Source organism: Equus quagga, chromosome 10 (genome assembly GCF_021613505.1).
Source record: "Equus quagga isolate Etosha38 chromosome 10, UCLA_HA_Equagga_1.0, whole genome shotgun sequence".
In the NCBI taxonomy this organism is placed as follows: Eukaryota; Metazoa; Chordata; class Mammalia; order Perissodactyla; family Equidae; genus Equus; species Equus quagga.
Genome location: NC_060276.1, coordinates 109,450,510 through 109,474,059, shown reverse-complemented (window position 1 = coordinate 109,474,059; position 23,550 = coordinate 109,450,510). Strand labels below are relative to the sequence as shown.

The 23,550-nt window shown below is 41.2% G+C and overlaps 1 protein-coding gene across 1 annotated transcript in view; it reads left to right on the top strand.

Annotated features, from left to right (window-relative positions):
- Positions 1 to 23,550, top strand: part of NHS (NHS actin remodeling regulator) — a 375,682-nt gene that overhangs the window by 306,782 nt on the left and 45,350 nt on the right. Inside the window, exons 4-7 of the mRNA XM_046672901.1 lie at positions 14,102 to 14,164; positions 16,202 to 16,394; positions 19,027 to 19,158; positions 20,151 to 23,316. Of these exons, the coding sequence (XP_046528857.1) occupies positions 14,102 to 14,164; positions 16,202 to 16,394; positions 19,027 to 19,158; positions 20,151 to 23,316 (3,554 nt within the window). The remainder of the gene's footprint in view (positions 1 to 14,101; positions 14,165 to 16,201; positions 16,395 to 19,026; positions 19,159 to 20,150; positions 23,317 to 23,550) is intronic.

Here is a 23,550-nt window from a genome sequence, read left to right as displayed (position 1 = left end):
CTGTTTCTAAGAGATTAGCAGTGGTCTACATGAGGAGGTAGGAAGCCAGTGTAACCAAACAGGTAAGGTGACAGTGCAGTCAATGCTTTGGACCTCTACTGGGACTTGACTGTGGCTTCTAGCCTAATCATTTGCCAAATGCAAAAACCTGCTGGATAGTGAGGACAAGCTTTAAATCTCTTGGACAGGATAAGTTAGGCACCTCCATACCTCTCATCTTTCTACTTGGAACTATGAAGTGAAAAACATCCCAGGGCATGCAGCACTGAGGCATAAACCATTGCTGCAGAGGTGGGAATACAGAAGGCTTCTAAGGTGTCCAGGCTCCTTGTTCAACAAGCCATGAGAAAGTCCCCAAGCATGTTGTCAGAGTAACCATTCTGGTGGTGACAATGCCCTAAAGCTGAGCAAACCTGCAAGCATTTGGCTATTTTCTGAAGAACGAACACTGTACTAACAAGAGTAGCCATATAGGTACTGTACACGTGGAGAATCGGAGGCCAGAGGTCAAGTGACCTGGGCAAGCCACCTAGAAGACTTGGCTTGACACCTTTCACCTTTCAAGAAGAACATCTTCATCCAGCAGCCCTTTGATGACAAAGCAGAGTGCAGGGGACCAAGAGATTGTCACATTCTTCTGAGAGAAGTGCTGGCTCCTGAAAAGTTCCTGAGGAGACAACATCCCAGAGGCCATTTACGAGCGAAGGTAAATAAAAACTGCCAGACCACAGAATCATCTTGTCAAGTTAGACATATATTTAACAGGCACAGCTTGGGGTGCCAGGCAGAATGGAGGGGATTTTGAGGCATAATAAAAAGCAGGAAGGGGCCGGCCCGGTGGCACAGGGGTTAAGTTCGCAGGTTCCGTTTTGGTGGCCCGGGGTTCGCCAGTTCGGATCCCGGGTGCAGACATGGCACTGCTTGGCAAGCCATGCTGTGATAGGCGTCCTACATATAAAGTAGAGGAAGATGGGCACGGATGTTAGCTCAGGGCCAGTCTTCCTCAGCAAAAAGAGGAAGATTGGCAGCAGATGTTAGCTGAGGGCTAATCTTCCTCAAAAAAAAAAAAAAAAGCAGGAACACTGAAAGATCAAGTGACTGGTAGGTTGGGTGACAGAGAAGCAGGAAGCAAAGAACGTATGGAAAAAGTTGAAGAAGCATGCTGAAGCCTAACTGGAGGGAAGGCAGCATGGCTATAGTCTATACCCAGTAGAAGAGCTTGCTTGGCTGGTTGTTAGCATGAGTCGTTCTCTCATTTTCTCAGACTGGATGGATGTGTGGCATTCAGCAGCATAACTGGGGGAGATATGTATAAATGGAGAACCAGCGAATGGATTCTGGAGAGAAATAGACTGGGTGTGCCGTTCTATAATGCCCTGTTTACACCAAAGGCAGGTTTGTGTTGACGGAGCACACATGGGGTTGTCATCCAACAGCATCAGTATCTTTGGAGAAAGGAGATGTACAAGAGAGCAAGGAACAGTTTGGTCTCAGCCTTTTAGTCAAGAAATCAGATGCTCATTTTCTGTTCTACGTCCACCTTCTCCAAAACCTTAACAAATTCTGCGAAAGATAGGGCATCATCCGCTTCCTGATCAGCCACCTGGATGGTCCTGTCTGTGATGCTGCTCAGTTGCTCATCTGAGATATTCACTCCAACCATCTTGCATAGCACCTGGAACACTCACAGCAAGAGATCTTGTCATCTTTATCCAAATCACATAGTTGAAAAACAACGTACAGTTTGTTGCTTTGGCTGTTGAGTGGTTCTGGTCCAGTCTTATCTTTGCTCTTTGCATTATCTTCAGTGGGTTGGAAATGAGCCAAAGTTTTTATGATTCCATGGAAGTTTACTTGGTCTTCTCCCTCTGGAAAGGTGGCACTGATGAGCTGGTCCCCCAGTGGATTGATGACAAGTTCTGGAATTCACTGGAAATCTTCCTAGCTGAAGGCCCTGTTCTCCCCTTTGTCCAGGCTGGTGAACCGGCTGTAAAGCTGGTTGATCTGGTGGTGGGAAAAGCGGGTCTTCTACTGGATTTCCTCGAGCTCTTCCTTCTGCAGTAACGTCGAGGCCTGAGACCCCATCCCCAAGCAGGAGCTCCTTCAGGAGCAATCACACCTGAGGCAACAGTATAAAGCTAAAGACAAAAGGAACTGTACACAAATATTGTACTCTAGTTGGTAAATTTGTTCCTCACAAAAGAATGGGTTAGAAATTCTGAAACTATGTGTATAATAGGACTGAGCAAATAAATAAATACGCTGTGGATAATGACAGTTTGTCACTGTTGGAGAAAAGAGTTATAAGGACATAAGGAAATGGAGAAATAAGGAAAGTCTAGAATGAATCCTGTGGTGTTGGATTAGAATTTAAAGAATCAATACAAATTCATACATATATTCTCTCACACACACATACATACATACATACATGTATATGCAGATGGATAGGCATAGAATAAATATGTATATATGTGCATGTATGAGTATACAAACATACATTTCCTGGCTCTGTCATCTGAGAGGGCCTTAGAAGCAATGACACTCTGGTAACATTGAGCACATCTAGTGACCAGGTCTTGTTGCTCAAAAAATAATAGGGAGCATTAGAGCAAAAGGGCACAGGAGCCAGTTTGAAGGAGCTCCCAATGGCCAAATCTGAGACACTTTGACCAATAAAATAAATAATGATAGTCATGGATTATAACACAGAGAATAAAATAAATATCCATGAGTCAATACTGATATAAGTAAATTGGGATAGGTAAATAAATTCATGGGGGTGGGGTAGCTCTTCCTTACAGAAGAATTCTAATTAGTAATTGTAGAAGTATTGATGGAAATTTTAAAAATCACTGTTAGCTAAATACAACAGTAATAATTTTTGCAGGCAATAATCATCAAAGGATGCTAAAATTAATTGGGTGAAATTATGTTGAGAAATAGGATGTTTGCATAGTGTCAAAGTTTCCCCCCACAAAATACTTGTTGATTACAAAGAGAAAATGGTAACTTTAGCTGCAGAAACTTGACAAACACCATCTTAACCAAGTGATCAAAGTTAACATCACCAGTAACAGGGCACACCTATAGATGAACCTCCCACATGATGCATTGAGATGACCCTTCTGTGGATTCTTACCAAAAATGTGTAACCTCAGTCTAATCAAAAGAAAATATCAGACAGCCCCAAACTTGAGGGAAATTCTAGAAAATAAGTGGCCAGTTGACACTCTTCAAAAGTGTCAAGATCACGTGGGATCCTAGATTGGATCCTGGATGAGAAAAAGGACATTAGTGGGAAAACTGGCAAAATCCAAGTAAGGTTAATAGATTAGTTAATAGTGTTAATCAATGTTAATTTCCTGGTTTCAGTAAATGTACTAGGGTTATGTAAGATGTTAACGTTAGGAAAAGCTGAATAAAGAGTATATGGGAACTCTCTCTACTATTTTTGCAACTTCTCTGTAACTAAAAAGTTATTTCAAAATAGAAAGTTAAAAAATATACACACATTTAGCCGTGGATATTTCACAGTTCCTGGGTGTGGACTTCTACCCAGGTGCTATAATAGATATATGGCTTCAGGAGAAGGTAAGTTCAACCAGGAAATGCTTAGTTCAGAATTTCTTTACTTAAATAGCGAAATTTAGAAGACCACAGAGAATCTAATCCGATTAGAAGTTGCCATAGTATATGGCACTTTGGCCCCTAGTGTCACAGATTCCCACTTCAGAGTGTGGAGTCAGTTTGTCACAGTAGTTCACCATCTGCTGAATGGAATGTCCAGCTCATCTGTTCTCATCAGTCGGGTCCCTTGATCCAGGCTCAGATCTGCAAATACTTGGGACATTTACCTGCTCTTCCCCTGTGCACACCGAAGGCAGGCATTTCCAATAGATTACAGCACTCTTTCTGACATAGTCCACACAGCCACTACCGATCAGAGTTGGCACTTGAGCTGAAACATCTCCCATTTCTGGGTTCAGCTTGCAGTCAGGTCCATGGGGACCCTTGACATCTAAGTGCTTGCTTAGATTCTGATGTCTAGACAGACAGGCACAGAAGTCATCCTTCCTCAAATGTGGTGAGAGACTCCAGCATTATTACCAAGTGTCCCTCACCAAGCTTCATCAGTGATCTAGGGGTAGAATGTCTAATGGTCTCTATGGTATTGGCTGAAGATGCTTGACATGAGGTGGAGCCCTGTGGCAAAAGTTGATCTGGTCCATAGGAACACTGAGGCCTGAATCCTTATCATCAGAATTGACGTTAACTCATTCCAACATATTGTGCTCACAGTTATATTCTGTGTCAGACTTGATAAAATTAGCCAGGAAAGAATATCAGGGATTCTTTGTCACTTAATAGCCTGATAGTGATTTTCTAACTTATCACACTGTGGCATCCACAGATTTTAAGACAAAAGACTGTCAAATCATACTTTTCCTCTTACCAAGGAGGTGCATCTGAAGGGCAGGGGACACTCCAACAGCCTTACTGGGAAGTAAACGGAGGAAAATCACTCAAACTAGGACCCAGACTCTCTTGGTCATAGTGCAGAGCTATAAAAAATGAGCATGTTTACTCTTTCATTTTCAATCAAGAAGATAAAAATAGGTCTTATGAGGAAGCAACTTTTGAGAAAAACTAAACTGCTTACAGGAGAATTAGAAGACTGAGAATAGAGTTCTACACCAGGAGATAGGATTAAAGAGTAGAGCTGGCAGGAGGGGTATTTCAACAGTATTAACCTGCCCTGGGTGGACCTTCTCACTGCCTCACTCTCTCTCCCATCCCCAGCTCTGTCTTCTTTTATCCAGCCTCTCCCCTCCTTCCCTGTCCCCATGGGTCTGCATTAGAGACTTTCAATATGCTATTGGTTTATAAGAGTTGGGACTGAGAAACGCTGACCAAGCCTTTCCTTTGCTATAAAAGAATTACGTATACCAGAGTGTCCAGACAGGTCTTGTTTTGCTTTTATAAAATATCTTCATAGTTCGCAAGCTTTCTCAGAAGTATTCTGTTGTTTTATGATCTGTCTCAAAATGGTTCTGTCCATCCAAATTAAGTCTCTCTTGCTTCACCATAGGTTCCCTTATTTCATCTAGTTTGCTCCTTTAAACCAGTTAAGAAAAATTCTAACCTTGGCATGAGAATCTTATAAATTCTTCCCTAATCCTAAACCTTTAATTCCTCCATTCTGCCTAAAGAAATAAATTTAAATCCTTAGCCCAACTCTCCAGCCTCTGTACAATCTCATTGTAACTTACCTTTTCAGATGGATCTCCCACAAATCCTTTGCACAGACCCTAGACCTCAGCCAAACCAAACTACACGTGCTTCTCTAGAAAATATCCTGCATTCACAAAACAGTGTCTCCACTTGGAATGCCCTCTCTCCCATCGTGGCCTCTCTTTTATTCCTTTATTTGGAAAAAAAATAACTGAGCATGTACTATTAATAAGTACTAGAGGGATCCAAAAATAAGTGAGACATAATCTCTGCTATCCTGAGTACGTGGATAGTAGAGGAAATTATATGGTATTGAATATAAGGTGTTAATACCTAACTGGTATGTGATGTTAGAATGGTATCAGGTGTTAGGATTAAACTTCATGGTAAAGGTAGCATCTGAGAAGGCCTTGAAGAATTTTGGTATGAATGCTGGGAGGAAAAGGATTACAGGCTGAAGAAACCACGAGAGCAAGCACACAGGGGCGGGAGAAAATGGAGTACGTATACACGAATTCAAATATTTTGGTTTGACTGCAATGCTTCAAAAGACCAGATCTTGAAGGATCTTGAATGTCAGACTAAAAAGTTTGCATTTATTCCATAGGCACAGGGAATTCTTGAAGGGTTTTGAGCACAGAAATAACATGATCAGAAAACGTAGCGCTTTATGAAGATAGCAGACTGTGCATGTATAGGATTGATTTCCTTAAGTTCTAGAGGTTCCCTCTTGGGACAGTAGGGAGAGAAGAGCCTGACATTAGTTTCAAATGTGGGATCACAGGAGTAGTGGCGATATCTATCACACTCCCCATTTAATTCATCTGTTTGGTCTTTGCAGAAGGTAGACAGATCTTGGAGACTGGCTCTAAGTAGCTTGTGGCTTTAATTGTAGGGGCTGTTCCAATATGGTATTTTTCTTGGAGCAAATCAGCACAGCACCTAGCATGTGGAATGATACAGGTATTGACCTCAGCAGATACTTTTTCCCATTATACCCATTTTCAAGGGTCACCAGAAGCAGTTTGCTTTTGAGACTGTGTCAGCTCTCCTGTTCTCTGCCATAAGCTGCAGAGATCATTATCATCTTGACACATGCATGGAATATCACACTGGTTCATATTTTCCTGATTGGACTGAGGAACCGGAAGTAGATGCCTCAGACACAATCAAGGTAGGGGTGAAAGCCTGGTACCACATACTTTATCAGTGAGGGTCCAATCATGAAAACAGAAACCACACCAGTTATTTTAACAGAGAGAATTCAATGTAGGGACAGTCTTTTGAGACTGACATGGAAAATGGGAAACTGAGGTGACACAGAGATAGTGACTGCCGAAAGCAGCTGATATTCCTAGGGCAGAACCTAACAGGGAGCAGCTGGCGAGGAAGAAATGTTGTTTGCAGAGTCCCAATATCACAGAGCAGAGTATGGAAGAATAGATTTGGAGCTGACAGACAATAGCGTAATAGCCAGCACAATAGCTAATGAAAGCATTAGCCAGTGAGTCTGGTTTATATTAAATACTGTGAGAAATAGAGAAAAGTCCTTGCTGGAGATTTTAGTTTTGGAATTCTTTCTTTTTAAAACATTAGCCTGGCTGTGGAGCAGCCAATAAAATTACTTGTCTGTACACATCATTACAGAATATTCTCAGGTTGACATTCTCTTGCATGTCTGAGACATTTCATTGTTCAAAGTATAAGCAGACAATGGAATACTACTCACAATCAAAAGGAACGAATTACTGATACATACAACAACTTGGATGGATCTCAAGGCATTATGCTGAGTGAAAGAAGCCAGTCTCAAAAGGTATGATTCCATTTATATGACACTTTCAAAAAGACAAAACTATAGTCATGGAGAACAGATTAGTAGTTTCCAGGGGCTAGGAGTTGGGGGAGACTTTAACTATAAAGGGATAGCATGGGGGACTTTGGGGGGAAATGGAAATGTTCTGAGTCCTGACTGTGGTAGGGTTACATGAGTCTATGTATGTGATAACATTCATAGAGCTATACTCAAAAAAAAGAGTCAATTAAAAAAAGGAAAAAACAGGGGCTGGCCCCGTGGCCAAGTGGTTAAGTTTGCGCGCTCTGCTGCAGGCAGTCCAGTGTTTCATTGGTTCGAATCCTGGGCGCGGACATGGCACTGCTCATCAAACCATGCTGAGGCAGCGTCCCACATGCCACAACTAGAAGGACCCACAATGAAGAATATACAACTATGTACCAGGGGACTTTGGGGAGAAGAAGGAAAAAATTTTTTAAAAATCTAAAAAAAAAAGGAAAAAACAGAAAAAAAAAAAATAAAGGCAGAATGTGCATGGCTTATGTGTGAGAAGGTCTTATCTTTTTAAATTTTTAAAAACTTTGCTGTGGTAAGGTCAAGCATGACGCTACTGAGCCTTTGCCGCATCTGACCTGAGTTACGAGGGAAGAGCGTCACTTGGAGTGAGACCGAACGTGCAGCATCTCTTCAGTTACTGCAAGCCTCTGAACCCCCAGCTGAGGTCAAGGCGCGGAGGGTGAGGGAGGAATTCTCCCCACACCTCTGGGCTATCCTGGGACTCACACTGCCAGCTCCTCTGAATGGGGTGAGGGTATTTATGCTGTTTGCGCAAGAAGGAGTTCAAAGCCTCCTTCTTCCCTGCACTTCAAAGCCTGGCCTGCCTTTTCCCCACTCATGTCTTTTATTTGGTACTAGCAACCTTTGAGGATTGATGAGCTGAATGGCCTTTGGCAGTGACCCCACTAATTGGCAAAGCTGGCCACAGGGGATGAATAAGATACTCGCTGGCATCAACATCACAGTGATCATGGTCCAGTGGGCCGTGTTTTGTGTTTTTCTTGACAGTCCAGAGCAATTCCTGTGAATAAACAACTGAGCAGAAGCAGGAAGTGTTCTCCCCCCGCCACCCTGGCCTCCCTGGAGCCCTCTTTTCCATTCGCGTGGCAACTAATTTCCACACATGCCTCAAAATATAATTTTGTTATGCTCTGCACATTTAAATCGCTTCATTAACAGAACACCATTAAACAAAGTGTTCCTGAACTTTAAAATACATAAAATCATTGTGCATTCCATCACCCTAAGAATTTTCGTTCAGTCCCAGCTGAGATCAAAAGGAAGGCGATTCTTTGCAGTTCCACGCTGTCTATCAGAAAGCCTCTTTTTGGGTAAAACTGCACCATTGCCATTGCCATTGCCATTGCCATTCAAGCTCTGCTCACTAGGGGCTGATCTTATACCCAAAACGTCTATCAATCTATCAACAAGATGGGATTCAAAAGGGGACAAGCACTTACACTTTTGCGTCTGGCTTCTTTTGCTCCACATACTGTGTTAGGGTAGATGTTGCATGTATCAATAGTGTGTTCTTTTTTTATTACTGTGTAGTATTCCATTGTATGAATACAGTTGTCCATGATTTCTTCATCCATTCTGCTGTTGGTAGCTATTTGAGTTGTTTCTATTTGTGGGATTTTTGGGGGAGCTTTTATGAATAAAGCTGCTATATATAAAAATATTTATAAATATTTCTGTGCAAGGTTTTTTGTGGACGTACTCATTTTTCTTACCTCCATACACCTAAGAAGGAATTAAAGGGTAGACATATGTTTAAGTTCATTAGATCCTGTCAATCTCTAAAGTGGCTAAACCATTTTACACTCCCACCAGCAATTTATAAGAGTTCTAGTTGCACCACATCTTTGTCAACACTTGGTATTATTCAACTTTTGAATTTCAGCCCCTCTAGTATATAGTAGTATATCACTATGTTTTTCATTTGAATTTTCCTGAGGAGAAATGATGTTGAGCACCTCTGCACGTGCTTATTGGCCTTTTGTAGATTTTCTTTTGCAAAGTGCTCGGGAGAACTGAGGAAGTGGTGGTGGCAATATCTGTCAGGGAAGAGAAATATGTGTATGATTTGGAAAATCAGACCTATCAATGATAAGGCTATTTTTCCCAGTCTGAATATTTATGTACTTTGTTGTTTTAAATAGATATTAATACATAAAGTGGTTCAAAGAAGGAGAAGAACCCAGTAGGTACCTGTCACCAAATCCCTCCTGGCCTACCAACCATGGTCTAGAATTCTGCTACAGAGATTTATTCCTTTGGATTTATCACTAGGAGTTCTCAGCACATTCATGTGAGTGCTGCAGGCTTCCTGCTAGCTGTACAGCTGGCTGAGAGAGCAGTGTGAAGGGTTTGGGCACTCGGGGATGCTGCATTCAGGCTCTGGGGGAGCATGGAGGCCCTGGCTGCCTGGGAGAGAGTGGTGACAAAGGATAAACCAGGAAAGGCAAGAAAGGCTTAGGACAGAGAAAGCATAAGATGTGTCCTAAACTCGTACGTACCTCATCATTCTGTTTTCCCATGGTTGTTTACTTTGGTGAAAGTTGGAGTTGAGGAGAGAAGAAAGGGAGCAGCATGGTATGAGTTAAAAATGATGTTATTAAACATGTTTGGAAGATAAGAGCATAGTGCCAGCCAGTAGGAGACTTCAGGACCATCTCAACGTAATAAAAGCACTCTGTAATTGTAGCAGCAAGAGTGGTATGTGAAGAAGGTATTGCCGGACTCCTTTAAGCCTTCCAGAAAGGTCAAAGCACTTCATATTTATGGACCACACTTACACACACTCCAGTGAAGAAAAAATTTGAGGCAGACAAGGTACCCTCCATCTCACAGATAGGCCATAATATGTTCAGAAATGCAGGGACTTGATCAAAGGACAAACAAGCCCCAGGGCAGAATGAGAATAAGAGCCCAGATCACCTCACTAGGAAGCCAGTGTGGCTTGCAATGGACATGACGTCTTCACTCTAAGGTTTTATTCCTGTATTCAGATGTACCACCACATCCATTCTCTAGTAAATATTTCTCATGTTTAAGACAGCATGATAGTAATAAATCAGCTCTGAAAGTCGACTTCTATAAATGCCATGTGGTATCAGTTAGATCACAAACCAAAGCCAATTTTTCAAAACATTTCCTGCTGGAATACCCACAACATTTTAACAGATGTCTTTTGGAAAGTTTTGAAGCAAAATAAGCCCCCATCAGCATATAAAATAAAATCAGAAAGAAAGTAAAATATGGAATGGAGGGATTATTTTTTTTATTTTGGCAGTAAGAGAAAGGTTGGGGAAAATCTTGAGATCTTTAGAGAAATGCTTGTTCATAGCCACAAAAGTGAAGAAATGAACTTTTCTCACACACACCCCACAAGAAAGATCAGGGTTTAGAAAATATTCCTTCATTATTCACCAAAGAAATTTCTTTGACTGCTTTTGAGTATAATGTCTGTTATTTCTTGTTCTGAACACTAGTCATAAGTATAACTCTAGCTTTTATTGAAGCAGTTTCATGGGAAACTAGGGAAAGGATTTGGGGGTATAAGTGATGGGGCCAGCAGGGACAGAAATAGAGTGAAAGCATCCAAGAAGCATCTTTTGTCAGGGACAAGATGGGCATGACTGGTGGTAGCTGATTTTAAAATGGTATGACTTGGAGTCTGAAGCCTTTCAAAATCAGTGGTAGGAGGGCCAGAATGGGAGACTAGAAAAGGAAGGAGAAAATTTTTTTCGCATTTTTCTCCAACACTTTATTATGAAAAATTTCAAAAGTATAGAAAAGTCAAAAGAATTATATAGTGAACTCATGGGGGAGATATTATTTTTAATCTGACAATTTGTTTCCACTGGGGCTGATTTTGACCTCATCAAAGAAATGCCCTTGAATGAATGAACGAGTGGTCTCACAGTCTTGCCACACACTTATTCTGGGGAAGTCAAGGTTGTTCACTGTACTCCTGCATGGAGCGATAATTCCAAAAGCAAGAGTCCCTATGGGTCTGCTTCTATCGTCTGTTGTTTTGGATGCTTCTTTCTCATGCTGTCCTGTATCTTCCTTGCCTTGTTAGCTTTGACTTTGTGCTGGATGTTGTACTGAAAAATTATATGTGAAAATAATTTGATATTATTTCTTTAGAGAGGATTTTTGTTTGCTTATGCCAGGCCTATGGGGGGATGCTAGCAGTACAGCAAATATTTATCAAGTATTACTGAGGCAGTAGGAATAGAGTTATGAACAAAAAATGGCTCCTGTCCTTATAAGCTGTACTCTGAATAAGCAATAGGATTCATTTAAATAGAGCCTTTAAAGAATAATTTAGTTCATACAAGCTTCACCAGCATGTAGCTTTTCCTAACCTTATCTATCTATACCTGTTAAGGAGTGGCATGCTGGGTCATGCAGAGATGCTCTGAGGGAGGAGTTCTCTCGAAGTTTTATTTCTTAGATAATTTAGAAAAAAAAATTCTATGAACTGATTATTACATTCATCATATAAAAATCTAATCAGAAATAGTCAAAATGATTTTAGTTCCTTGGACCAAACACTCAGGAAAGAGGATGCTTTAAAACACTACACTAAGGCAGTTACTAATTCATGGCAGAAATAAAACCATAGCCCATTTGAACAACATTATGAACTTAAATACTCTAAATCAATAGGTCATCTGCAGGGACTTGTGTGCTTGTGTCTAGGTGGTAGAACCAAAGAACACAACCCTTCTACATACAAGCTCAAGAGTACCTAGTTCCAGCCCTCATAAGTTGGAGGTAGGAGCTACTATCAAAATAGTGGAGATGCCGATTAGCTGAGAAGGACTCTTCTGTGGAGTGTAGCCCATGGAGACTTTGACTTAATTATGGTGACCAGAACTGAATGGTCTGAGCTCCCTCTCTGGATTTGCCATCCTTAGTTATTTCCAGGTGTTAACTCATGCTTGTTTAATGGGACAGGGGTGGTTATCAAACAGATGAAAAGAAAAACCACTCATCCCTCACTCCTGGAAAAAGTATTCAATAGGAGAGATAACTTAGGAGATTTAAGACAAACTACCAAAATTAATATATTAATATTAATATCATTAATAGGTTTTCTGCCCTGCAGCTTCCTGCTGTGTAATTTTTTGAAATCCTTTCATGAGACACCAAAGTCTGGTTTCTTGGAAACAGGTTCCTTTTCCACGTAGGTTTTGCCTCCCGCTTCCCTGAGTTTTCTATTTTGCACAGCCCCGTGTCATACTTGAGACCTGCACATCACTATCTGTGACTGATTCTTACGAGACAGCCAGGTTAGTGTGTGAACTCAGGCCACATACACCACATCTATTAAAATGATCAATTTCAGCGAGGGAGCCAAAGACACTACAAAATCATTTGTCTTAAATAAGATCTAGATCAAAGTTAACTGAGTCTGAGGAGATGGCATTTGCTTTGCTTAAAAATTAATGAGCAACCTTGTTAGCCAAAATTGAGAAACTTAGGATAGAATTAGACCTTGAGTGCTCCCCCCTAAATGCCTGTCTGTCATTGGCTGAAGAGTAACTAGAATCAGCATACATCAGTACTGAGCCTCCAAGTGTTGCTTGTGGTTTCCTCTATATGTTTTCACCTATTGGCACTAAGATGGTAAATACCCTGGGATTCTGTGGTGTCTGCTTCCTCCTGAGATCTTGAGCACGACCCTTGCTTTATTTGGGTTTCCTGTCACTGTTAATGCACACAGAGCTGGTATCATTCAAGTGCACAAACAATTTGCTGAGCTCTTACAGTGAGGAGGCATTTTGCTGGCACCATGGAACACTGAAAGGAAAGTTAAATATGGCTCCTGACCTCTAGAAATTCATAATCTAATAGGTGAAAAAGAGACATCCAGCCATAATTCATGTTACATTAAAGCAATGCTACATGGAAAGCTGTAATAGAGGCCTAATTGAATCCCAGGCTGACACGGTTTAGAGTTTAAAAGAGTTTCAATATCCTTCTCAGTAGATCCTGAAAAGGAGATTCTAGTTACCAGATTATTCTCCAAACAGGACTGGCTACATAATTTGTGGGGCCCAGTGCCAAATGAAAATGCAGGGCCCCTTACTGAAAAACTAAGAATGTCAAGACAGTGACAGCATTAAACCAAGTGTGGAGTCCTTCTAAATGCGGGGACCTCTATGACTGCACAGGTCACACGTCCGTGAAACCGGCCCTGTCTTCAAATATAGTCTGAATATAAAGAAGAGGCAAATTTTGAGCAGTCCAAAGGAGGAAATTATACACAGGAAATTTTCTTCCAAGTAGTTCACTGGGAAATAAACTCACTCTAAGGAAAGAAAATAATTCAATCTTTCCCAAATTAGCAAATGGGATTGGGATCTAAAAGATAGAAAGTTACAAATTGGAAAGACAATTTCACAGGTATTTCCCAGCTACAAGGTAAGGATAATAATAATAGCAGTAGTAGTAGTAGTAGTAGTTGACACCAACATGTAGAGCATATTAAGTGCCAGGATTCTTCTGAGTCTATTACGTATATTTACTCATTTAATCCTCAAAACAGCCCTGCAGTGTATATACCATTTTCTCCCTATTTTAGAGATAAGGAAACTGAACTTAGAGAGCTTGAATAATTGCCCCTGGTCACACAGCAAATAAGTGGTAGAACCAGGATTTGAACCCAGACAGCCTAGCTCCAGAATCTGTCCTCTTAACCACTACAGTCACGTGCTGCTTAACAATGGGGATACCACACACCTAGGCTGTGTGGTACTAATCTTATGGGACCACCATTGTATATGCGGTCCGCCATTGACTGAAACATTACTATGCGGCACGACTGTATTTATGCTGCTTCTCATAAAATAAAGACGCATTTGGAAGGAAAGAAGGAAGGAAGGAGTTATCCCAGTATATTCATTCATTAATATCACAGATGTGGCTTAACCAGGGTATACTGTGTGTTGTGTGCATGTTTTTAATTTTTTCTTTTTTTGCATTTTATATTCATAGTTTAACAGCACCCGTTCGCCCTCCCCCACTGAGTGTTGCCACATGACCCCATGGAGTAGAAAGGTACTGGTTCCCAGAACATTCCGTCACAGCCCTATCCCATCTCCCCAGACACTTTCACTTTCTTCTCTCTTTTAACTTTATGGCAAACTCTGTTGTTTCTAACTAACTGTTTCCTTTTAAATCAACTTAAAGAATGGTATTTTCCTAACTTGAATTAAATAAAATATAATGTAGACATCCATGCCGTTGGCTTTTTTCCCCACTTACTCCCCCCCCCCAATTGCATTTAAAGCTCTCTTCAAGATGGGCATCACCTAATGCCGCTCCTGGATTTTGTAGTTAGGAGGAAAGAAATTCCAACTTGCCCTATATTTATCAGAACTGTAAAGGTTCAGCTTCTCAAATCAAAAAACAAAAAGGGAACGGGACAAAAGGATTCTCTGGCAGCCAATTGTCCCTGTCACCATTAAATAAAAAGTGCCTTTGGCTCCTGGTCAGAGCCTGTAGTCAGGTCACTATTCTCTCTTTGTTTCCAGTCCATTGTTATTCAAGGAAGGAATCGCCTACAAAATGTGGCTCTGGTGGTGGGGGTTTCTCTCTGGCTCTTGCTCTCTCTCTCTCCCTCGCTTTCTGTCTCTCTTTTTGCATGCACCAAACTTTTTTTTCTTTTTGGAAGTTACCTAGGAAACAAAGTCTTTTGTGCTCCAACTTTATTTGAGCTATTCACTTCGCTGGGAATCTGCACAAAAGCTGAAGAGAGAAAGAAGTTTGCAATGTTTTACTAAAACGTTCATAGCGAACACATTTTTCTCAAGGGGGGGAATCATATCCTGTTGGGTGTTTGGGGGGCTTTGCAGATACCTCTGACAAGGTAAGAAAATGCTGGGGGTTAGTTTAAACAAGTGGTTCTGGAATCTTCTCTTTAAGGGGACTTGAGAACAGTTCATTTGACAATATGTGAAATCCTCTGAGTCAACAGGGCATGATGCTTCCAAATGTGAGGATGAGAAAATTTTTTAAATGATCCTGATTTTAGGATAGAATTATTATTAAAACTTAACTGAAATAAGAGGAAAAAATATTTATTATATACAAACACCTACCTTCCTCCAAACTATGGAACGAAATAAAAGTAGATTCAGTGGTAAAAACTGGGTCTTTTAGTAATCTGGTTTAGAAACCCAACCGTGAAATCAAAATTGGGATGGAGACTTTTTAATAATCTGGGCCAGGATCCCAGCTCTGAAATGAAAATTAGAAAATATTAATATCTATCAAAGGTTTGGATGGAGAATTTTCAAAGGTCATATAGAAGTCAAGACCTCTCCATAGCTGGAAGAAAAGCTTCATACTGCAAAGCTGAAAGAAAATAAACCAGGACTGTTTTACTCTTCTGAATTTGAAAAAGAAGCCCACTTGAATCTTTCTCCCCAGTAACAGCATTTGTATTTTTCACTAGAGTTGGTGGGGGCAGATTCTTCACTTTTGCTTTTCCATGTGCATACAGTGTTGACGAAACTGCATTTTTAAAGCGTTATTCACAAACACCGTAATCCTGCAGTAAAATTGACTCCTGTGTTTTAATCTGGCCTCTCAGATTAGGTTGGCGTGTCCTTGAGGTGATATGTTCTGGAATCTCTCCTGACTCCAGATTTTCTGGCATGTTTGCCGAACCTTTTCATAGGCATCTAAATCATCTTCTCCCTTTGTTCCTAGTCATCTAGAGCTCTCAAGACTTTCAGTAGGAATTTATGGCGAGACGGAGATCCAGAAAGTGGATCTACCTTTCATTGGGTTGGAGACTCACATTTTTCTTCAGTTTTAAGTTTGAGGATTTCTGGCTACCTTGTCTCTCCTCTTAATTCCACTTGACCTTAAAAGCATGTTTACTTAGCCCATTTTTTTTCCCTTTTCTGTCGCTTGACTATTGAAATTATAACTTTCAATGAGTTGTGCCTACTAACTATTTCTAGGAATTCTTCCTTTGACCTAAAAGCTTATTTCTGATTTCATTTTTCTTAACTAAACTATAAAATTCCTCATATCTGTGCTTATGTGTAACCATGATGGCTGAGTCTGAATGTACTTCATTTGCAGTCCCATCCCCCAGAGGATGAAGATACAGATGTCATGTTAGGGCAGAGGCCGAAAAACCCAGTACACAATATCCCCTCCACACTGGACAAGCAGACCAACTGGAGCAAAGCACTACCTCTCCCGACGCCAGAGGAGAAGATGAAACAAGATGCTCAAGTGATTTCTTCTTGCATTATTCCCATCAATGTCACCGGTATTGTTCTGTTCTTTTCTTAGGGGCAGTTGGGTCAGAGTATTCTGTCTATTAAATATGTTTAAAACCTGTGCTGCTGGGCATACCAGTTAAGAACACCAATTTGTAAGCAAGTAATACTTTTTTCATCGGAATACAACCAGATGATGCTCAATATGCTTTTGTCAGGTTTTGAACATCAATTTGCATATGTTCTGCTGGGCCACTTGTTATGTAAATGATGGACATTTTCTTTTTGAAAAAAAAGTCACCAAATAGCTCTTTGGCCATAGCTGACTGAAATAATGGAGAAAGCGGCAGTGATTAATCATATGATAATGATGCGAGGCACTGCAAGAAAGGAAACAGCAAACCCCAGGTTTCTAAAACCGCAAGTAATGATCCTGTAGACCAACTATAAAATCTGTTTTCATGCTTCCTTGGATGAAGGTAGGCTTGTTTAAAAGATTGCTTAGACTTCCACATTGATTTTAGGAATTTTTGACCTAAAAATATATGGATTCATAGATAAAGTCTGAATTCTACTCTCAACCCAGCAAGCCTGTCTTCCGTTCACTCTCTGTTTTCCTCCTCCTATGTACTGAGAGTTTGAATATTAGTCTAGATTGAATGCAAGCCTTTCCAGACTTTTCTTGAAAACTTTATTGGGAGCAATTGTAAATTCCAGAATTGGATCTGGTAATCTTAGTTGTAAGTAAAACAATGTTATAAAATATTCTAACTTTCAAAGATACAAATTAAATGATCTATCCATTGGGCTTTCTTTAAACATCTCTAATAGTTATATTTTAACTTATTTATATATTGGAAATTTCAAAATGGCCATATCATGACTGATTTTCATCCTGGGACCATGTGACCAAAGATTGCATGTTGCTTGAGATGCATTTTGGACACAGCTATTATTAACCACACTCAAATTTTTCTCACATAAAGTGGCAGCAAATGATGATGAGGTATCTGGGATAAATATTATTTCCTTCCTGAAGAAAAGGAGTGCTGGTTGATCTGCTGATTGTGAGCAGGGAGTTAATTTTCCTGATGACCTATTCAACTTGTAGGATAAATTGTTCTAAGGATGTGCACTTTATCTGATCTACGTAATCTAAATGGGATGGATTAGGGGAGTTCAGCTGTCAAAATGGATCATTTTGGCATCCCTTAAACTAACTTTCAGTTCTTGGAACATCTGATTATTAGCAGCACCTGCTTTCTTCATGGCACTGTAAGTAAAATCTTGTTTTCAAATTTAGTTCTTTGATTATGGGTCTTGTGATTCAGGAAAAGGGAAGATCTTTCCTTCTGCTTTATTTCAGGGACTCAGATTAAAGCCTAGATTATACGTTGATTTCAAGAGCTTTAATGAGAAAGTTGTTAATTATGTCCATATAACACATAGTGTCTGTATGCCATGATTATTACGATTAGAGTGAAGGATTTTAATTTTTGGTTGGAACTAAGAAAGGAAAATTCCATTAGTACAAATTCTCCGATAATTTTGTAATCATTCATCATGTAGTATCTCATAGATTTTTCAAAGTGAGTTCTAGCAACTGTTGTCACTGTGATGCTAAGCAGAACTCAAACTGCTTCATTATATAGCTGAACCAAGGTTTAACATGCCATCCTGCCCCATGCTTACCAATCAGGATAAATGATGAGGCAACCAGCTTCCAAAGCTCTTTTTTAATCATGGCTTTCTGAGGCAAAGCTCGCTCTGAAAAATCCATGGTGCGTGCCTGTGCCAGAAAGGAATTTGAGTTCCTCACCTCCTCCCGCAATGTTCTAGTTTTGATCGGGCTGCGTGTAGTGGGTCAATAACGTAATTATGGGGAGAAACTAACAAGCATCATGGTTTGCCCCCTGTATGTACAAAAGCAAACAGACACACATAAAGACTGGGGATTCCAGCTTTATTTAGAGGTGATACAGAAGGTAGATCCACTGAAGTGCAGAGCTGGAAACTATCTTGTATTTTTATTTTATATTGATAAGACACTGGCGCTAAACCAAAAAATGTCCAATTTAGAAAGTAGACAGAGTTACATGATGATTTAAAAAACAAATCTCTAGGCTTTTTCCTCACAGCAAGCGTGTGTGTGTGTGTGTGTGTGTGTGTGTGTGTGTGTGTGGAGGGTTTGGGCATAGTGGGTAGAGGGGGAAAAAAACTCACAAAGATGCTTTTAATGAAGAAATGGGTAAGGATATGTTAGCTGAACTAATTCAGATTAACATCTTGGCTACGGATCTACTATGCAAAGATATCAGCTTCAGAGAGCCCAGAAGTAGACCGGTAAATAGTAGTAACTAAAGGTTGGAAGTCCTTAAGGAGCCATTTCTGTGTGACAGGGATTCTTTGATGTTATTTTTCTCTCCTCTTTCTTTTGATTTTCCTTCTTTGCTTGTTACTTTTGGCAGTGTAAGCTGCTGTGGAGAGCTGCATTTAGAAGTAAAGCTTAATGTACTGCAGCATAATTTAAATAAGAGCTGAATAAGGGCTCCCTTATATTTGTTCACAGGCTTAATCCAAACTCTTCCTTTACTTCCAATCAATAAATATCACTGTGTTCCAAGCAAATGAAAATTTGTTTGCCATTTCTAAAGGCTAATGAGACCTATTTGTGGGTTGCAGGAGTTGGTTTTGACAGAGAGGCTAGTATACGCTGCTCTCTTGTTCATTCACAATCCGTACTACAGCGGAGACGAAAACTGAGGAGGAGGAAAACCATCTCGGGTATCCCCAGAAGAGTCCAACAAGAAATAGGTGTGGTATAAAACTGTTAACGGTTAACATTCTGTCGGGTGCTAACTATAAGGAGATGAAATAGAAGCCGGCCTTCAACCAGCTTCCTTAGAAATAGTCAATGTTGTAACTTGTAGAGGTTTTGAAATGGGGTGTACTTGTTTTATGTTCAGCAAGCCAGGTGGTATTACTTTTTAAATCTCTATTCTTGACTGTGAAGGTTTGATCTTATGGATTTAGGCATATATGTTCAGGTCTTATAGCTAAAATGTAATATTTTGCTATTTTAAAAAAAATTATTAAGGTTGAAATTATGAATAAAAACTAAGAAGAGTCAATAAAAGAATCTTTTAGAAAAGTATACCTTATTCAAATAAAGGTATACTTTTATAGCACTATTTTAAAAGGTAAATTTCAAGCATACTCAATTAAATATTGAATATGGATAATATGATACCCTTGGTGACATTTTTTTCCTGTTTTTTCTGTTCCATGTCATTAGGATATCTCTTCCTATGGTTTATTATTATTATTATTGTAGCATCTCTTGTAAATAAGATTTTTATTTCTTATAATTAATTCTATGATTCTTATTTTGTTATGTTTATATTACAAAATAAAAATGAATAGTGGCCAAGAAGATAAAATGTACTTTAGTTAAAAAATATCGTAGTCTCTTATTGGGGCACAGTAATTTGATAGTGAAGAGAGAGAGAATTCACAAAAGATCGAAAAGCATATCTTCTCTTAGTCTACATACACACATGCATACATATATAGTGTGTGTGTGTGTGTGTGTGTTTTGTGTGTGTGTATAGAGAGAAAGAGACAGAGACAGAAAGGCAGAGGGAGAGAGATTCTCCAAAGCATTTTAACTTTCTCTTAACTTTCTATGCTAATTTTTTTCTGTGAGAAAAAACTCCAACAGGCCAGCACTCAGATTTGTGAGCATCTCTCAGAATGTCTGTTAGTCTGCTGATGTAAAAAATATCTGTGCTTTCCATGTGCCCTAGATTCTGATGAATCGCCCGTGGCCAGGGAAAGGAATGTGATTGTGCACACAAATCCAGACCCTTCCAACCCTGCCAATAGGAGGTCTGGAACCAGAGACTCAGAGTGCCAAACTGAGGATATTCTGATTGCTGCTCCATCCAGAAGGAGAATCAGAGCTCAGAGGGGTCAAAGCATTGCAGCTTCCCTTTCTCATTCCGCTGGCAACATTTCTGCATTGGCAGACAAAGGCGACACCATGTTTACTACTGCAGTGAGCAGCCGCACAAGATCTCGGAGCCTTCCCCGGGAGGGCAATAGAGGTGGGGATGCTGAGCCTAAAGTTGGTGCTAAACCCTCAGCATATGAAGAGGGGGAGCCTTTTGTGGGCGACCGAGAAAGAACCTCTAATGATTGCAGCGAGGCTCCCAGCAGTCCAAGTGCACAGGAACATCAGCCTGCTTTGGGCCTGTCCTGTTCGCAACATCTTCACAGCCCCCAGCACAAGTTAAGTGAGAGAGGGAGGTCACGTCTGTCCCGAATGGCTGCCGACTCTGGCAGCTGTGACATCTCCTCCAACTCAGACACCTTTGGGAGCCCCATCCACTGCATCTCCACAGCTGGTGTCCTCCTCAGCAGCCACATGGACCAGAAGGACGAGCACCAGTCATCCAGTGGCAACTGGAGTGGGAGCAGCTCCACATGCCCCTCACAGACCTCAGAGACAATCCCTCCTGCAGCTTCTCCTCCCCTCACTGGCTCTTCGCACTGTGACTCAGAGTTGTCACTAAACACAGCTCCTCATGCTAATGAGGACACCAGTGTCTTTGTGACAGAACAGTACAATGACCATCTGGATAAAGTGAGAGGCCACCAGGCAAACTCCTTTACCTCCACTGTGGCAGATCTGCTGGATGACCCCAACAATAGCAACACAAGTGACAGTGAGTGGAATTATCTACATCACCATCATGATGCCTCCTGTCGCCAGGATTTTAGTCCTGAGCGCCCCAAGGCAGACAGCCTGGGCTGCCCTAGCTTCACGAGCATGGCCACTTACGACAGCTTTCTGGAAAAGTCTCCATCAGACAAAGCAGACACTAGCTCTCACTTTTCGGTGGACACAGAAGGATACTACACCTCCATGCACTTTGACTGTGGTCTCAAAGGTAGTAAGAGTTATGTCTGTCACTATGCAGCCCTGGGCCCAGAGAATGGCCAGGGCATTGGGATCCCTCCTACTCTTCTGGACTGTGCCTGGCAGGACTACTTAGACCACAGGAAGCAAGGGAGACCAAGCATCTCTTTCAGGAAACCAAAGGCAAAGCCGACCCCACCAAAACGTAGCTCATCGCTGAGGAAGTCCGATGGAAATGCAGACATTTCTGAGAAGAAAGAACCAAAGATAAGCAGTGGCCAGCTCCCGCCTCATAGTTCCAGGGAAATGAAGCTGCCTCTTGATTTCTCCAACACGCCTTCTCGGATGGAAAATGCCAGTCTTCCCACCAAGCAGGAACCTTCTTGGATGAACCAGAGTGAACATGGTATTAAGGAACCTCAGTTAGACACTTCAGATATTCCACCATTCAAAGATGAAGGTGCTGAATCAACTCACTATGCAGACCTCTGGCTTCTAAATGACTTGAAAACAAATGATCCTTACAGATCTTTATCTAATTCAAGCACTGCTACGGGTACCACAGTTATCGAATGCATCAAATCTCCAGAGAGCTCTGAATCCCAAACATCCCAGTCAGAATCAAGAGCCACCACCCCATCCCTTCCTTCTGTTGACAATGAGTTTAAACTGGCTTCACCAGAAAAGCTGGCTGGCTTGGCATCTCCATCAAGTGGCTACTCAAGCCAGTCTGAAACGCCAACATCCTCTTTCCCTACAGCTTTCTTTTCTGGTCCATTGTCTCCTGGAGGTAGCAAAAGAAAACCGAAAGTCCCAGAAAGGAAATCCTCACTACAGCAACCCTCTTTAAAAGATGGAGCTCTATCACTGAGTAAAGATCTTGAACTTCCAATTATACCTCCTACCCATCTTGACCTAAGTGCTCTTCATAACGTCTTGAATAAACCATTCCACCACCGTCACCCATTGCATGTTTTTAGTCATAATAAGCAGAACACAGTAGGAGACACACTGAGGTCAAATCCTCCACCGTCCCTTGCAATTACACCGACAGTCCTGAAATCTGTTAACCTTAGGTCCATCAGTAAGTCTGAAGAAGTTAAGCAAAAAGAAGGCAACAATACAGATCTCCCCTACTTAGAGGAAAGCACTCTCACAATGGCTGCCCTGTCTCCAGGTAAGATTAGGCCACATATGGCTAAGAAATCACTATCACGTCAGTACTCCACTGAAGACACCATACTGTCCTTTTTAGACTCCTCTGCAGTGGAAATGGGACCAGATAAACTACAGTTAGAAAAAAACTGTACTTTTGATGTGAAGAATCATTGTGATCCAGAAACAGTAACCTCAGCTGGCAGCAATCTTCTAGATTCAAGTGTCACAAAAGACCAAATACACATGGAGAGTGAGCCTATTCCAGAAAACACACCATGCAAAAATGGTGACTCTCCCACAGAAGGATTTCAGAGGGTCTCTGCTGCCCGCCCAAATGACTTGGATGGCAAAATACTCCAATATGAAGCTGGTCCAGATGGAGCCCTGGCACAGGTCCAGAAGGCATCCTCTGTAGATCGGGAGGAAGTTGCACACCCTGAGTCTGTGGATGTGCTCACATCTCAGTCAAACTCCCCAACTAGAGCCACAGACATAAGCAATCAACTTAAACATCAACTGGGGATGAGCCGCCACCATGACAAAGTGCCTGGGAATATCAGCTACAAAGCAGAGATATCAACTGCAAATTCATGCCCTGAAAAATGTTCCGAGCAGGAAAATACTGCTTCAGGTATTTCAGCCAAAAGTGCCTCTGATAACAGCAGAGCAGAGGAGACCCACGGAGGTGTGGATGACACTTCATTGAAAGGTCAGTGGTTGATAACTTTGTCACAATGGAAAGGTGTCTCATGGTACTTTCTGAAGTTTTTCTTCCTTACATTCCCTATAACACATTACAGCCCTGAGTATTGGTTTCCCTCCACTATTTCTCTTCACTTATTAAAACAATTGAGGCGCGGGCCCTGTGGCCAAGCGATTAAGTTCGCGCGCTCCGCTTCGGCAGCCCAGGGTTTCACAGGTTCAGATCCCGGGCGCAGACATGGTACCGCTCATCAGGCCACGCTGAGGCGGCATCCCGCATGCCACAACCAGAAGGACCCACAACTAAAAATACACAACTGTGTACCAGGGGGCTTTGGGGAGAAAAAGGAAAAATAAAATCTTTAAAAACAACAACAAAGCAAAATAGAGGCGGAGTGGCACAGATGTTAGCTCAGGGTGAATCT